The sequence below is a fragment of the Phyllostomus discolor genome, chromosome 5 (assembly GCF_004126475.2).
Source record: "Phyllostomus discolor isolate MPI-MPIP mPhyDis1 chromosome 5, mPhyDis1.pri.v3, whole genome shotgun sequence".
Taxonomy (NCBI): Eukaryota; Metazoa; Chordata; class Mammalia; order Chiroptera; family Phyllostomidae; genus Phyllostomus; species Phyllostomus discolor.
In genome coordinates, this window is record NC_040907.2 from 123104194 (window position 1) to 123116683 (window position 12490).

Below are 12490 nucleotides of genomic sequence, written 5' to 3' on the forward strand. Positions count from 1 at the left end.
GTCGTTGTAAATTTGGGCTGTGGGCTTAGGACCCGCGTGTGGGGCCCCGCTACAGAACTCGGCGGTCCAGATCCCCTACCCAGTCCCAACACACACATTCTGATCCCTGGCAGGGCCCGTCCCGGGATGAGCCCACTGGTCGCAAACCTTTCAGTTCCCTCCCGGTGGGGCGGTGCTGGGACCCCCTAGTCTCGGTTCTCCGGAGCGTCCAGCCCAACGCGGGCGGCTCCCGAGGCGGGGCGGGGCCGGCGGCGGGAGGCCCCTCCCTGGAGGCGGTCCGGGGGCCGGGCGGGGGGCCGGCGGGGCTGGAGGCGGGGCGGGACGGGCGGGCGCGGGGGTGTCACTCCCTCCTTCGCTCTCCCCGGTAAAGTCTCGCGGTGCTGCCGGGCTCAGCCCCGTCTCCTCCTCTTGCTCCCTCGGCCGGGCGGCGGTGACTGTGCACCGACGTCGGCGCGGGCTGCACCGCCGCGTCCGCCCGCCGCCAGCATGGCCACCACAGCCACCTGCACCCGCTTCACCGACGACTACCAGCTCTTCGAGGAGCTCGGCAAGTACGGCCACCCGCCGCCCGCCGCGGCCCCCAACCCTGCCCCCGCCGCCCGGGCGCTATGCGGCTCCTCGCCCCGCCCCCCGGCCCTGCACCGGCCGCTGCAGCGCCCCCTCAGCCCGCCCCACCCCCAGCCTTTCCCGCCTGCCGCCTCCGGGGCCGCCTTGACCCCCAGCTGCCTGCCCCGCAGCCCCCTCCGCGCCCTGCAGCAGCTGCCCAGGCTGCTGCACCCCGCGCTGCCTTGGGGACTGCAGCCCCCGGACCGCTCCTGGGTGCCCTCCAGCCCCGCCCCTCCCGCACCCTTCAGGCGCCCCTCATCCCGACCCCGCCAGCTCTTGGTCGCCTCCCCACCCTGCTCAGGAGCTCACTCAGCACCCTGTCGCGTGTCCCACGCGCCTAGCACTCAGAGCCCTCCTGGCCCTGCAGCTTCAGCCCCGCTGCGGTGCCGGGGTGTGTGGGGGGGGGTGTTTGGTGCCCGGCCCCGCCCCCCGCTAGTGCCGCTTCCAGGATCCCAGCCCGGCTGCTGGGCTCTGCTGCAGCACCCCCGTCCCCTCCCCCCATCCCTGCAGTGGTCCCGGGAGCTGCGCGCCGCAGCCGCAGCATCCCCCTCCCCTCCGCACTGAGCTGGCCTCTGCAGCAGCCCCGGCCCCCCCCACCCCCACCCGCGGCGCCGAGCCCGGCCACTGCAGCCCCCGCCCTGCCCGCCCCCCTAGATGCTTCCAGAGCTGGAAAGTGCGAGCTCCCATTTGGGAGGGGAAGAGTAGAGGAAAATATCATGGGAAAGGGGAGCTATTGATGTCTGAGACCCAGTACTAGATCCCTCTTTCCGTGCTGTCAGCTGAGCCGGGATGCAGTGGGTTGAAGTGCGCTGAAGACGGTTGTGGGAGATTTGAGCCTCATTTGCCTCACCTTTCCCCATGGTTGAGGGAGATGTCTCTGCTGGGACGATACCCTCTTTCAAATCTCTCCTTCTCCTACCTTCACCTATTTCTGCTGAGAGAAGGGCAGGTCTCTTTCCTTCTCTGATTCTCTCGGCCCTGGCCACAGGGCTGTCTGTGTGATGCAGCAGGTGTGTGTTTTAAGCATCGCCCACCAGCTCCCGATGTACTGCGTGAGGTTGGGGCTGCTGCTTTGCCCAGTGACTAGATGTGGGGGTGGGAATGGGGTCGTTCTCCACACACACCTGTTCACTGTCATGCAGTGGCCACATCCTTCTGCCATATGTTAGATAGTGATGACCACTACATTGGTGTGTATGATTTTGACCAAAGGTTGGTGGAAGCATCCCTGTCCTGAAGCATGTCTGTGTCACTCTGCTGTGCTCGGTTTCCCAGTTCTTTCCCCCTTCTCCCTCCAGGGGTGCTTTCTCTGTGGTCCGCAGGTGTGTGAAGAAAACCTCTACGCAGGAATATGCAGCAAAAATCATCAATACCAAGAAGTTGTCTGCTCGGGGTGAGTGTTCCCCAGCTTGGCCTCTTCCTGGAGTGCCACCAGGGGCTATGGCTTCTTCTAAAGATACTCCAGGAGTCGGGGGGTTGTGCATTTTAGCACTTGGAGAAAAGTTGGGATTTCAGGGTAGGTGGACTTTGAAGCCAGGGAAGGAGTTGCATGGGGAACTGGAAGTACTCAGGTAGAAAAGAGTGAAGATGTAAGAGATGTAGGTAGCTGTCAAGAGGAACTGGCCCTGAAGGTTCCAGGGAACTTGGTTTTTAGGGAGTGGGAGAATATTGGGAATGGTGGGTGGCATGGAATAGAGGGCTCTTAACTTGGGCATTTGGAGTTTCTGTTTGGGGCAGTAGTAGCCACTCCAGGCCTGTCCTAGTCCCTGGGCCCCAGTGGCAATTTAGGGTGGAAATGCACTAAGTGAGCAGCTCTGACAAACCCAGCCTCCCCATGCCCACCAGGCGGCGGAACAGACTCCCAACAGACTCCCAAGGGAAGGGAATCTGTAAACATCAGAGAAGGTTGCTACTGGTGAGAGCTTCTGGGAACAAATCCTGCCAGATGAACTTGATTGCTTTTTTGATCAAATTACAAAGTTGGCGGTGCAGCAGCAGATGCAGTCTGTCCTGGGTGGAGGGCGATGCCTCCTGGTCTGGAATTCTCAATGGCCTGGTCTGGGTGGGAGCAGCATTGCCTCAGGGTCTAAGGATTATGGAGTGCCAGGCCATAGAGCCTGACTTGTGAGATCCTCCTGAGTACCTGAGAGTACCTGAGAGTACCTGAGGCCAGGAGGGTCAGGCCCTGTCTTTCACACCTTGAACCTACACTCCCTGAACCTTGTATTGGGTGCTTGCCAAACTCACCTGATCTGATAGGTATAGACTCAGCAATGTGTAAAGTGCTCTGTGAACAGGTCGGGTGAGTACAGAGGCATGCGGATGGGTTGGGTCATTGAGGGCTGCAGGGTGCAGCAGGGGGACAAATTTTACGAGTTTCAGAGAAGGGAATTGGGGCTAGGCAATAGGATGCCATAAATACATTAGAAGCCAGGACAGATGCCTGGGGAGGACATAGGCTGTAGCTAGTAATGACCTAGGCGTCTCTGGGGTAAGAGATGTAATAGATGTCCCCAAGTATTGGAGAAACTATAAAATTCCACAGTGGGCTTCTGTCATGGTGACAGTTGTTCTGTGACCTATATAGCAGGGTGTCTGCCTCCTGGCTGGGAGGGCCTCTCTGCATCCCCACAAACAGAGCTTGTCTTGCTGTCTCCCAGTGCCCATCTCTTGCTGTTCCTCTACGTTGGCCATAAAGTTGACTTATTTGTTTGTTTCCTTTCTCTCTGGGTACCTTGAATTAGAGGCGATGGTTACCATAGAGATATATGGGTAGTCAGAAGCACTCCTCCCCTGGGGTTGGGGGGTGTGCAACTCGGTGGGCTGGGCTCTTTGGCAGACATCCTCTGGCCAAGGATGCAAGGTGCAGACAGAGAGGACAGTCTGAGAGTGCCTACCTCCCCGTGTCCACACAGCACAGCCCTGGTGCACCAGAGAGGGGGCTGGTGCCAGGTGTCTCCAGTTCCTCATGCAGTGCTTTGCTTTCTCTCATTCCACCAGTGTCCTCTGACCCAGGATTGAGGGACAGAAAGATAACTGGGAGTCTACCTCTAGGGCGTGGGGATAGCTGGTGAAGGGACTTTGTAGAGCTGCCTGCCTTGGGCTGTCATTTTCTACTCCCTCCCCACTCACCTGAATTTCTCTGACCCACGTGATCATGTCTTTTTCCCATCCTTACCTCCCCTCAACCTTGTCCTGTCTTTCCCAAATGATAATCATCTTTCCCTGCCCAAACCAGGTGAGATTTGATTTCTCTTTGATTTTTTTCTTCCTCGCGAAGAACATTTTTGTGTAAGATCATATGCTTCAGACTGCAACTCCCCCTCTCTTGAGATGGTTATGCCAAGACTGGGGCTCTGTTGTATGGTTTATGTGCCAGGTTGACTTTGGGACAGAGGCCTACTCCCGGCAGATAGGCACAGAGGCCAAGAAGAGGGGTCAGGAATTTGTAAGTGCCAGGACCGTTTGGAGATGGGAGAGCGGGAAGGTGTTGGCTTGGAGGGAGTAAGCCAGGGGCTGTGCTATAGGTGTGGGTGTAGGGGATGTGAGCTCCTGGAGAGGGTTGGGCCAGGGGGCCCACTAGGCTGGTACCCATGGGGTTAGGGAGTGAAGGCCGTGGCTTCCTGCAGCCTCTCGGTTTACGCTGTATATTTTATAAAGGTGCAGCAGCTGGGGCTGGGTTTCACTCGTCGCTGTCTGTCTGTCTAGGGCTCTGCAGGTGTTGGATTTCTGTGTCTGGGAATGTGGTGGGTCCACCAGGGCCATCCATAAGGGTCTGAAGGGGCTTGCTGTTGTTTGCTGAGTCTCTGCCTAGTTTCTTTCTTGCTTGTGATTCTCTGTGCTGCAAACCGAAAGGAAAGCAAGAGGGTATCGAGCTGCTTCTCCTTGGCATTCATGGTGAGGTGGCCCAGGAAGAGATCACCTGGCCTTCTGGGACCTGGAGGTCTGGATGGAATCCTTCTTTTGCTCTGCTGTTTCTTGTCATTGTGACCTCAGGCCCATGTTGGTGGCTGGGTTACAAGGTGGGGTGTTCACGTGGCTGTGCACTGAACACTGTCTTTGTCTGTGGGCCTGTCTACGTAAAGCCACTGAGAGTCACAGCCACTCCATTCGCTTTGGAACAGCAATAGGTGTGGAGTTGGGGCTCTTAAGGGAACCCATGTTTCCAAGCTGAGCTCTCTGCTAGGCCAAAGGAGGCATTTAAAATAGGTTTGGATGCAGGCGCTAGTGGGCCAGGTGATGGCAATGATAAGTCGTTATTTTAAGATTTAAGAGCACCGCCCCCCCAGGAGCCTGAGCCCTTATGTCTTTTTTTTATTTTTAAATCTTCATATTCCCTTCTTATCTTTATTCATATGCATGTAGATTTTCACCTCATGGAGCATAACCCTTTTTTATTTATTTATTCTTAAATACTTTATTTACTTGTTTTCAGAGAGAGAGGAAGGGAGGGAGAGAAACATCAGTATGAAAGGGAAACATCAGTCAGATGCCTCTCATGCCCCTAACTGGGGACCTGGCCCACAACCCCAGCATGTACCCTGACTGGGAATCAAACCCATGACCTCTTGGTTCTCAGGCCCATGCTCAATCCACTGAGCCACACCAGCTAGGGTGGAGCATAACATTTTATATCTTGCTGTCTTGCATACAGCCAAAACATTTCCCCATATTGCTACAGTTGAAGGGTAAATGGTCCTTTCTTATACATAGTTTAGGATTTTTTCTTGAAACAGTTAGCATCATAAGAAACCTCTGTGTTCGGACCATTTAGCTTCATTCCAATTGCTTTTACTGGGATGGATACTTGGCCTTACTAAGAGATGCTACCAGAAACAATATAATGAAACCCGTTACAGCATTTGCAATATTTATTTACTCTGTATACCTTATGTGAAGAAATTCCTGTTGAAGCAAAATGTAAGCAAACACTTTCTTCTTCCTGAGGACCTGGGAGGTAAGGGTAGGGACTATATCTGTTTCTTTTCTTAGTATAGGCAGGCCTTGCACAGTGCCTGAGACAAAAAGGGCACCTGCATGTTGAACAAATGGGTTAAGGGGACTATACATAATCCATCACAGTTGCTTTTTGGCTTTGGCTCTCAGGAACCCCAGAGCCAAGTTGCCAGAACCCTTGTACCTTGGTACTGGCTTGGGCTTCCTCTTTCTGCTCCATGGAGCCAGCCCGTAGGCCTGACAGCTGTTAAGAGAGGACAGGTGAGATTAAAGACCTGTGCTTGGGGCCTAGTACAGGTTGGAGGTGTCGGAAGGCAGTGTAGCTTATGATTCCCTGTTGTAATGGCCTTCTAGGGCAATGCTGGAACTTCTTGAAGCAGTGATTTCCAACTTAGTGTGCATAATGATTACCTCAAGTACTGGTTAAAATGAAGATTCCTGGGCTCCACCCACAGAGGTTCTGCTTCTGGGTGGAGTTCCAGAGTCTGCATGCGGGTGGTCCCTGAGCCACACTTGAAGAAATGCCACCTGAAATCAGCAACAGCAGTGCAACTTGCTCTTGCTGTGCTTCCTGAGATTTACCCAACACGCCTGAATCCAGGCTTCTTTAAGGCGGCATCTCCCTCTCTCTGCCGGGGTGTGGCCATCTGCATACATGGGCTGTTCTGTGATTTGGGGCCTTCTTCTGAGCTCCCAGGTTGGGGTGTCAGTCCATGGTCAAGGCTATGGCAAGCTGAGCGGCTGGGTTGTGGTATGTTGGCCACCAGAAGGGCAAAGGCTGTCTCTTTCTGGGTCCAGCTGGCCCTGGGGACTGAAATAGGATCCCCCAGGGTGGTGCCAGCTGAGAGTCCCCACCCCCTTAGTGTTGGCCTGAGTAGCCCCCATGACATTTGTGTCCCCTGTGGTATCTCCAAGGGAGACTTTACCATTAAGGATCTGGGTGAGGGGAGGGAGGGTAAAGCAGCCATGAGGGAGGGGGAGAAGGAAGAGAAATCTACACAGCACTGGAACCTGGGACTCTGGTACTTGAGGAAGCATTAAAGGAGGTTGTACGCAAAACCACGCTTTCCTCCTAAGGATAAAACAGGCCATTTTTGGCTGTGTGTAAGTGACGGAGCTCCTCTGACTCTTCCTCCCAGGTGGATGAGGAAGCAGCCTAGAGGTCCCTCGTCTGTGCCAAGGTGTATGTGCTGGGCCAGCTTCATACAGCCCTGCTGTGAGCTGTGCGACTTAGCTCAGACAACACTGGCCTGTCACCCTGCCCTCCCGTCCACCTTCCTGGGGTGACTTTGGGCGCTGGCATCATGGGGTCCCATCTCATAGGAGAGGCCCCTGCTTTCTTCCAGCTGCTTGCTCTCGTCCCTTGTCAGAAGCTCTGCTTCAGGCTTCGAGGCTGTGCTGAGACCCTAGAGGTGAGCGGCTGACCCCAGTCTCTTGTGGGGCTGGAGACAGGGAAGGAGAGGAGTGGGCGTGGCGGGCTCCTGCCCCCCTCTCTCTGCTTGCTGCTCTCTGGACAGCCTTGGCAGGCAACAAGCGCCTGATCCCATGGGTGCCAAAAGGGTGGTGACAGGAAGAGATGGGCACTTTGCACTTCTTGAGTGCCTCTCAGTGGAGGCCCTTTGTCATTTCCCCATGGCTAGACAGATCCGCCCTGGGCCTGTGGGGAAACCAAGGCACAAAAGTTTTGTTTATTTTGAGCTGTAGATATGCCAATGATTTTGCCAGTGTTCAGGACCCAGCATGCTCAAGCGATGTGGTTTTCACTTACCCCTTGGCTCCTCCCTTTAGAACACAGAGTCTGGGTATTTTGTTCTCTGTGATGGATCCTGACATATCACTCCCACTCCTCCATCCAGGCCCAGAGCTATAAGACCAGTGGAGCAAATCTCTCCCTCTTGCTGGATGAGGCCTTATTCTCGTCTGTACCCGCCTCTTTGGTCACAGACCCCTCTACGGTGGGGAGATTTCCAGCCACTCACTGTCCCTAGCACCAGCTCTACTTCCTGGGCCCCAGCAGCCCCAGCAGCTTCCCATCTGCTCCCCTCTTTTCTCCTCCTCCCCACCCCCCTTGCTGCTGCCCTGGGAGGAGCTATTTTTAGGGGCTGCTTCCTGGGATGTTTTACTTGGGGCTGGTTACCATGAAGGAAATGTCACCAAAACAGTGGGCAAAGGCTGCAGGCACCCAGAACCTTGCTGGGGGCATGGGGAACTCAGTGGCTGGCCCTGTTCTGACCCTTGAGAGCATCCAGAGTGTCCAGAGGCAGAACCTTGCCTTCTTGGGGCTTGCTAGTGACCCCATGGGGATTTTCTCCATCCAGGCTGGTTTGAGAGACTTTTGCTGTGGGGCACGTCTTGGCACCTCTCTCCTTTGCCTCCTTAGTTAAAGCTTCTCTTAAGACACAAAGGCCAAAGTGGGGCTCACATCTTTGTGTTCCTTGCCTAAAACTGCTCGAATTTAGACTGAAGAGAAAGGGAGAATGCCAATGTAAAGGACAGAGCCTTGGTGCTCATGTGGCCCGTGTCAGGCTCTGTCCCACTCTATTCACAACCCTCAGCTGGTTCCTGGGTGTGTGTGGGTGTGAAGAAAATAGAAGCCATGCCCTCTCTTACGTGGTGGACAGACTTTGCTTTTAACTGGAGGCTCTGCACCTTTATAGTGAGAGTCAAAGAGGAAGGGGTGTGGCATCGCGGTGTCAGGGCGAGGTCAATGGGATTGTGGTTTGGGATTCAGGCTGGTCAGTGCCCAAGGTCAGGGGCTGTTTATAAGTAGCTGGAGAACTTGGACCATGACACCAAATCCCAACAATGCCCTTGTTTCTACTCAGTGATACCTCTGGGGGCCAGACGGGGCCTCTGCTGGTTAGGAAGGAGACACTCTGGTTAGGGGACACTCTGGAGGGCAGCAAGAGGGGGAGCCCCACGTTGAGCATCTGAAATTAATGGGGCTGTAGAAAGCTTCTCACAGAGTTAGGGCCACAGGCAGAGATCTTTGAAACACCCTTTGAAAAGTTAGGGGTATCCCCGAGATTGGATTGAGGAGGGTCTTCATAGCCTGAGTTAGGGCTCTATGTCCTTTCACACCTAGAGAAGGTTGCATATTTAGGTGGCAGCAAATCTTATTTGAAGCTAGTGCTGGCATTTGTGGTTTTAGAGAAATGTCACTATGTCAGCGGGCACATCCCCTCTAGGGTTGTGGAGAACCAGCGGCCAGCCCTCCCTGGGCCCTGATCCTGTGGGGGAGGAAAGTAGGCTTCTCTCCTGTGTCCCTAAGGGAGAGATGGCTCTAGGGCTCTGCTCTCACCTTTGCTGCATGGCGTTTCCTCACTGTCTGCTCTCTTTTCTGCCTCCCTTCTCGCACCTGGTCAGTCCTTCCTGCCCTTCCTGTGAAGGGCACCTGTCCTTTGTGGAGTCCTTGGACCAAGTCTCAAGGCAGAGGTGGGAGAGGCAAGGCCTCCAGGGACCCTTTTGTTTCAGGGCCTGGCTCTGCCCTGGGTGGGCTGCTGTCTCTGATAACAGCAGCTTCTGCTTTCTGCTCCTGTTGCCACCTCTGCTCTCGAGGGGAACATCTTGCAGAGGGCTGTGGTTGGACCTGGGCTGAAGGCCGACAGGGGTGGGTCTCTCCATGGCAGTAGCACACAGGCAGGCAGGAAGTGGCCCTGTGCAAAAGCGGGAAGTGGCTGTTGTCAAACAGGAAGGGGGGGCTGGGCTGTGGGGGGGGGGCGGGGTCAAGCCTGGTGGAAAGGTGGGTGGGAAGAAGGTCAGCCTTGGCAGGCCTAAGCTGTCTCCTAGGAACAGTGAGCTCAACTGGTGCTGGGAGCAGGTGTGCCTCAAGGAAGAAGGCCGCCTTTGTGACAAGAGTGTCTTGTGTGTTATCACCTTGGGTTGTGGAGCCAGGGCCTGGACCTACCACTGTGGACCAAGACAGTTCAATGGCCTCATTCCTTTGGGGCTGGGGATGCTGTGTTTAGTTGGGGCCACTCTTGCAGTTGAGAAAGATGCTTTACAAACCATGTTTATTCCTGAGCCCTGCTGGTGGGCTGGAGCCCTCCTTTTTCCTAGACATGGGTCAGGCCTGGAGGGGACACAGGACGGTGGAAAAGCTACAGGAGACAACAGTTGGAGAGGCTGGGGTGCTGGCCAGTTGTGCGTGGTGGAAGGAGGCAGGGGAGAGTGTGGTCGGCAGAAACCACACGGCTCATTGAGCAGAGCTGGATGGCAGGGTGCCACAGCCAGTGAGGCTGAGGCTGAGGAAGAGGAGGGATCCTGCAGGCAACAGCGCTTCCTGGGCCTTACTCTCTGGAGAGCCCCAGTTGCTTCCCTTACCCGCAGGCTATAGACAGGAGGAGCGGAGGAATACCCCACCCCCAGAAAGGTTGATGGAGCGGGTCAGAGGGCTCAGTTGGTGTTAGTGTATCCCGTGCCTGCCCAGGCCAAGGGAGAGTCAGTCCAGCTCTCTCAGTGTCTCTGGGAAGAGCTGCGGCCACAAAGCCCATTCTGGGAGGCCTTGTCCATCTCAGCCCTGGGCGCTTGGAAAGGAGGCTGCTAGGCACCGCACTGAGCACTTACCCAGTTGCCTCATTTAATTCACAGATATCGCTGCCTCCATTTCAGAAGTGAGGACCCTTTTTCCAAAATAATATGCCCGGCCCACTGTCTCACCTCTTTTGGGTCCTATTCAAATGTCAGCTTCTCACTGAGGCTTTCCCTGACCACCTTTCCTGCTTTGTTTTTCTACGCAGCACTTGCCACAACATTGATCGTGCCATCCGGTGCTCACTGGCTGTCCCTCCCCCAGCCCAGCCTCACTAGAGGAGCAGCTCCATGAGGGCAGGGGCTTTTGTCTATTCTTTCACCGCTGTATCCTATCATCTAGAACAAGGGCCTGCCACATAGCAGACCTCAGTAAATATTTTTTGAATGAATGAATGAGGCTCAGATGGGTTTAATAACTCGCCCAACATGCCAGCACTGGGCCTCAGCCCAGCGCTGTCGGACTCCACAGCTGATGTGTTAATGGTGGGACTCCATGGCAGAGGATCAGGGCACAGCCTGGGGCTTAAAGAAGTCACAAGCTTCACCCAGAATGTGGGGCTTGGCTCCTCGGAGGCAGGGTCGCACTGAGTGGCTAACATAGACCCTTTGGACTCCGGGCAGCTCCTTCGAGGAGCTGGAGCATGAATCTGGGTTCCTCCTCTTCCCATCCTGAGTCACTGATAGAGCTGGCATGCCCTTATTTTTAGTGCTGTTGCTGGTGTGGGGCTGTAACCATTAGCCAGTAAGAGACTTGAGGGACGAGATAAACATTAATCTTCTGGGCCTTCCCCTTAGCTGCCACCTCCACATAGTAAGATGCTGTTCTGCACCTGCCCAGGCAGCCAAGCCGAGGGTTGGGGGTTGGAGGATGGTGAGGTGAGTGGTCAGAAAGAGGGCTAGTGGGTCTACAGCTTTGGGGATGGCCAGCTTGCTCCCTACAAGCCCGAGTCCCAGGGAAAAAGGAGGGTGGGTTAGCCCTCACGTCCTCCTGGCCAGACCTTGAAGAAGTGAGCCCCCTGCACCAGGCAGGGCCATCACTGCTTTCTTGACTACCTCACCTTCGGAAGGTCCCCAGCACTGACAGATCTGGGCGATGTGGGAGTGTGGGGTTACCTGGGGTTCTCCTGACTACATCCTGGTCAGTGGTCATGCCGAACCTGAGGACAGAAAGGAAGGCCTGACCCAGATCTTTGGGCAGCTGGGATGGATTAGCTGGGCAGCAGGAACTAATCTCTGCCTGTCCCTACCTCCTCCTTCCACAAAGCAGAGCTGCCGTTAGAGGGAAAGTGTAGCACACAAAGCTGGGGGTGGCTGGTGAAAGAACATGGATGAATTCCTTCTAGTCTGTAATCCCCACCTCATCTCAGACTGCATCATCTGAGGCCTGAGCTTGAATCCCAGTTCTGTCCCTTTCCTGCTGTGGGACCTCGGGCACATTATTTAATGTCTCTGGGCTTTAGTTCCATCATCTGTGAAGAAGGGACAATCATAGCACTGACCCCGCAGGAGGGTTGCGACAGTCATGGGAGGCTTTATGGAGAGGCTCCTTCTGTTTCGGTAGAGGTGGGGTGGGCAGAAACCCTAGTGAGGGAGGCGGGAATTGCTGGGCAGGTGTGGATGGAAGGGCACCTGCTTGGGCCTAGAGATGTTGGGGTGAGCTGGACTGTGGTCCCCAAAGCCTGGAGTCTTTACTTGATGCTGTCCCTTTTCTTTATCTTGTCACCATAGCACAGCGATGGAGAAAGACGGTTCTGGGCTCAGACCACCTGTGTTCACTGCCTCTGTGAACTTGGGTTGTCACATTAACTGTTTAAGTCTATTTCCTCATTTGTCACGTAATAGCTAATCAGACCCCTACTTTAAAGGATTTCTGTGAGGATGAAATAAGATAATCCTGGCATGTAGTACATGCTTAGTAAATAATAGTTATCACTACTATTGTTGATAAACCCTTATTAAGCCCCTGTTATGGGAGTAACTCTAGAAAGCACCACTAAGAAAGGCCCCACCCTTTGGGGAGCCTGTGATCGAAAGAGAACTGCTGTAAGTACGCTGTGAGAATTATAAGAGATTAGGTGGGAGGAGTGGCATTAGGTGGGGAAGTGATATCCTCTAAGAGGAACAGGGAAAACCTTGTGGAGGAGATAAATTTGGGGAAGAGTCCAGCACGTAGAGTTAGGGACAGAGAGAGTAGCAGTATCCTCTGTTTCTACTTCCTGGAGCTCTGTCTTCCTGTGGAAGGAATTGACCAGTGCTTGGATCTGGGGACTCTTGCATTCTGGTCGTTTTACCAAAGTAGAGTAACCCCAGAGCCTGAGTGTCCCAGCAGTGGGTGTGCAAGAGGATCCTGGGGAGAAGTAGGTTTCTGTAAAACGGGCATCCTAGTAGTACCAGC

General features: G+C 54.9%; 1 protein-coding gene across 20 annotated transcripts in view; it reads left to right on the forward strand.

Annotated features, from left to right (window-relative positions):
- The first annotated feature begins 347 nt into the window (after positions 1-347).
- CAMK2G (calcium/calmodulin dependent protein kinase II gamma) overlaps positions 348-12490 on the forward strand; it is a 55868-nt gene continuing 43725 nt past the window's right edge. For 6 of the 20 annotated variants that reach the window (XM_028513583.2, XM_028513588.2, XM_036026772.1 and 3 more), the window contains exons 1-2: positions 361-551; positions 1905-1999. In XM_028513583.2, the coding sequence (XP_028369384.1) occupies positions 487-551; positions 1905-1999 (160 nt within the window). In that variant the 5' untranslated portion in view covers positions 361-486. Of the gene's footprint in view, positions 552-1904; positions 2000-12490 lie in introns of all 20 variants that reach the window. The other 14 variants (XM_036026774.1, XM_028513585.2, XM_028513578.2 and 11 more) reach the window with 7 other exon arrangements.